General features: G+C 38.6%; 1 protein-coding gene across 1 annotated transcript; it reads left to right on the top strand.

Moving 5' to 3' along the window:
* The first annotated feature begins 220 nt into the window (after positions 1–220).
* LOC138033066 (histamine H2 receptor-like) lies at positions 221–1,664 on the top strand. The gene has a single exon (XM_068880809.1). It carries the CDS (start codon positions 300–302, stop codon positions 1,176–1,178), a length of 879 nt encoding a protein of 292 aa, XP_068736910.1. The 5' UTR covers positions 221–299; the 3' UTR covers positions 1,179–1,664.
* The last annotated feature ends 2,743 nt before the right edge of the window (positions 1,665–4,407 follow it).

The raw sequence follows: 4,407 nt of genomic DNA, 5'->3' as shown, positions 1-4,407 counted from the left end.
AAATATTTTTGGACTTGTAATAAGTCCTGCAAGCTTTTTTGCATTAACTTTCTTAAGTTTTGGGGGTCACACGAATTGCTGGAAACATGTAAAAACAGCCATATCAAAAACAACAAGAGACATATTGAAAACTGTTTTACAATACCTCAAAAGCCAAAATGACTTCCTGCACATTGATGTAAGCATTGAATTCCTGTTGATTTTGTGTCTTCTACAGTTAGTAAAAGAACCTGATAAAACAAAGTCACTGAGACGAGTAATTACTTCTAACATCAACAAGAAAAAGACAGAGCTCTGAGATGACTCCACCCGAGTGGATAACCTGGATGACTGTAGGCTTGGCCGAGTCTGTTGCCATAGTAGCACTCAACCTCTGTACGATAATTGTTTTTACAAGAAACCGTAATCTCCGCAAGCGCAGTACGTACCTGATGATAAATTTGGCAGTTATAGACATGTTGGTTGGAGGAGTTGCTGTGTTTTTTCTGTTCTATTGGTTTGGAGTATTCTGTAATGTATGGAGGGGGCATCTAACTGGACATTTGAAAGATTACATAGAGACAAGACTAACTTGTGTTTTTCCTTATATGTCTTTACTAAACATCACCATTATTGCTTTAGAACGGGCATATGCGACATTTTGGCCTTTCAAGGATCGCGTGCTAAAAAAACGGGTGTATGGCCTATTAATTGTCTTCATTTGGGTTAGTACGGCAGTAGGTACTTCCTTAAATTTTAAATATCCTGAGGGAGTAGTTGATCTTTACTTCAAGATTGCATTTAGCTCGTTTGTACTTTTGATCATTTGTGTATCTTACTCATCCATTGTTATTAAAGTCCGTTGTGGAGCGCAGCCTAAACACCATGGTGCAGCCAGTAGAGAAAGAAAACTGACCGTGACATTGTTGATTGTGACTGTTGCATCTCTTTTGGTGTTCCTGCCTGCTACAACTTTCGCTGTTCTCCTTTATAGCGGTAAATTTAAAATGCTCTTTCCAGTGGGTGATCATCTTTATTTTGCACGTTATGTTTTACTTTATGCAAACTCTCTTGTCAATCCTATATTATACGCTATCCGCATGCCAGAATACAGATCTACTTTAGCTGCACTCTTTTGCAAACCTACTGTTCGTAACCGTGAAAGGCGAGTTGCAGATTTACCTCTTAATGATTTGTAAAACATTATGAAGCGCCATTGCATTTTTCTACTTGGCTTTGCTAAGTTTGAAATTTCATGATATTAACAACAGTTTTAAGTTAATGTGCATAAATTGTAACAAGGTAAAGACATTATTATCTTCGTAAGAAAGTTTGACCTTAAATAGATGGATGAATATAGGATTCAGGAAAGTTAACAAGACAACAGGTGCTTATTATCTTAATTAATTTACTGTATAGCTGTTATTCGTGTTTTTAGTCATCAGAGGCACTTGCCTCAGTCATAATACATTATGAAGCGTCGTGGTATTTTCTACTTGGCTTTGTTCATAAGCGTACGAGCTGGGAAGGGGGGTACCGAGAGAGAGAAAACATTACAAAATAATGCTGTTGGCGTAATTTCCAAAATTGTCAAAACTCGTGAATAAAGTTTCTAGTTAGTTACTTTTCATGAATCTCTGTGGGATTAGACGCTCGGCCAGGTGTCTGTAGGCTGTCAGGTGGTTTCTTCAGAGAGTTGGTAATTTACATGTATCATTTATATCTGTTGTTGATTTGAAGTATTGTTGGTGCACCGAAGCTAGACGAAAAGGTAGTCAGTTCAGGCTCCCGAAAAATAACGGGCCCTCTTTTTTGTTTCTTGTTTTTAGCTGACTTTCAGCTAAAAAGGAAGGGGGAAAGTGAAACAGTGCTAGCAAATAAATAAACAAACAAACAAAGAAGTACCATTGCCTTGGTCATAACGTTTTTCTGGCCAAGGCCTTTGTCATGCTATACTATTTTGAGGGCGATTATGCCCACTATTTCCTGCATTCAACAATTTTAACGGTTAATATCGGAGCAAAGCGTTTTTCCATGATTTGACTGAATAAATCAATAAGACCGCTTGATGACAGAGCATCTCGTAATCGACAACGCTGTTAATTTGAGAAGTCCTTTATTGAGCAGGAATTGAATAAGACGTTTACAAAATGAGGAGGCCTGTTACGAGCTGGGAGTTTCCAGTTAGGAAATTCAGAGTGGAAAAACGTACTGCGCAGCTTTTCTGGGCATTTCTGGCCCTGCTTGCGGGCTCAGGTACTAATGCAAGTTGCAATGGTTCACCATGGTTGGAAAGAGCGACGGACTCTAAAAGGGCACGCGAGGCTATCACTCGGTTGATTTATTTACACTTGAGCAAGCATGAAATTTTTTCGGCGTTTCACTGTTAAGAAAACAAGTCTCCCCCTGCCTGGTGAGAGGCTCTCTTGCTTATATATTCAGTGGGTTGCTTATATGGATGCAATATGTAAAGAGTGTTTGTGGATATGTGTCTTTGCAACGAAATTTCTTGTATATCGCGGTAAAATAAAGGGTTCTGAAACCGTCTTTAGGTTAATTTTGTCCCAAAAAAGTTGATTCCCTACGAAAAACAATACACCAGCTTTTCATTAGTGACGTTAAAATGTTGCTACTTACCGGGAATATTGGGAAAGCAAACAAAGTTCTTAGCCTTTTTTTTGTTTACACGATCGTCAAAATTCCCACCATTTTTTCAAACTTTGGGCCTGGCACACAGTCAAAACTCGCGCACGCTTATTACGTTTTTCCGCTCTGAAGTCCGGAAATAGAACAACTTCAAATTCTTTCCCAGGGTGCTCTTCCCTTCGAAGATGGGAAGGACTGAAAAGGAGAAAAAAGAAAACAAAGAACTTTTCCTAAAGCTGGCAAACTGCATTTCACGCATTGATCACTTTACTGGGACGAATGGCAGAATCTACTCACCGCCTCGAGATCGTTTTCCCTTCCTTCCGAAGGGTAAAGTGCCCTTGGTTGAATTATGTTATGATACTTGTTTTTATGTACATTATGAAAACGTGTTAGATGTTTAGAAGCATACGAAGTACTAAATTACATCTTTGATTATGTTTAATGCCGTATATTATAAGATAAATAAAAATACACTGCTGTAACAAACTGTTTTTTGGTTTCATGGTGTGAAATTGTCAATACTACCACACATTGCCTTTTTGCTGATTTATTACCTGCAATGATACACGCAACTTTAGGATGTACGCGGAGAGTTTGGATAGCCTGGACATCGTCTAGTGGTCACGTGACTCATAACGACGTGTAATGGTCTGGAGAAAGATGCTGTTGTGACAGGGTTCTTTTTCATTCATTTTACTATTTTAGTGCTGAAAAATATAGTTCGCTATGCAGAATTCTTTGTTGTATATGGCTGCCCCAGTTACATCAGGGTTCCATTATGAAATGAAATGATATATTACTGACATCCCTGGAATGCTTGTGCCTGGTGAGCTGATCCCCAAAGGTCAATATGAATAAACACAGGCCATAAATTTCAAATTTAATTTAAGAAAACCGTTGACTGAAAGCAATCTAAAAATTGTACGTTTCTCTACTGCTTTTTTTTTGGAAACAATGTCAGCAACAACAACTTCTAATGTCAAAAAGAAAAAGAGAAGATGATGTACGCGATTGCTACTTGAAAAAGGAAGCGGGAAAAAGAGACACCCTGGGACTACGTGACTACGTGAATTTCGTACATTTTTGGATCCTTTGCGACACCACGGGTTACGAATCCTCTTGAATACACGTTGCTGAGGATTTCCTAGCATCTTGTTTTTTTTCTTTATAGTACGTTTAAAAGCCTTTGTTTTGCCGTTCGAAGTACTACTTGGTGCCTTGTAGCCTGCAGAAAAGGCGTTATTATTTTCTTTTGCGTACTTCGCGCTCGCCTCGTTTTCGCCTCTGTTCGCAAAAAAATAAAGGTCTGCTCTGCAGGCTGGGTGCCTGGTAGAAAATTTACATCAAGGTAGAATTTAATTAATCGCGGCAATAAATTGACATCAAGGTAAAAATTGTTTCATCACGGTAGTATACTGATGTTAAGGTTGATGTTTCATCACGGTAATAAATTGACATCAAGGTAGAAATTGCTTCATCGCGGCAGTAAATTGATATCAAGGTAGAAATTGTTTCATCACGGTAGCGAATTGATATCAAGGTAGAAATTGTTTCATCACTACGGTGCTTTTAAAGGGACATTTACTTCTTCTCCCCTTTTTCTTAAGAGACAAGTGTCTCTGCTCTCTTTTTGTAGTCTTGATTTTGTCCGCCGCTCACTTTTTGCTACCGCTCACTTTTTTTTTAGCCGCTCATTTTTTTTTCCGCCGCTCACTTTTTTTTCCACCGCTCACTTTTTTTTCCTGCTCCTCATTTTTCAGTGTATGTCTTGTTTTCCTC

The sequence above is a fragment of the Montipora capricornis genome, chromosome 14 (genome assembly GCF_036669925.1).
Source record: "Montipora capricornis isolate CH-2021 chromosome 14, ASM3666992v2, whole genome shotgun sequence".
Lineage (NCBI taxonomy): Eukaryota > Metazoa > Cnidaria > Anthozoa > Scleractinia > Acroporidae > Montipora > Montipora capricornis.
Note: the sequence above shows the minus strand (reverse complement) of the source record. Positions and strands in the feature narration are given on the sequence as shown.

What these genes read in the sequence shown, in the direction of transcription:
- LOC138033066 (XM_068880809.1), top strand. Translation starts at nt 300, where the DNA reads ATGACTCCACCCGAGTGGATAACCTGGATGACTGTAGGCTTGGCCGAG.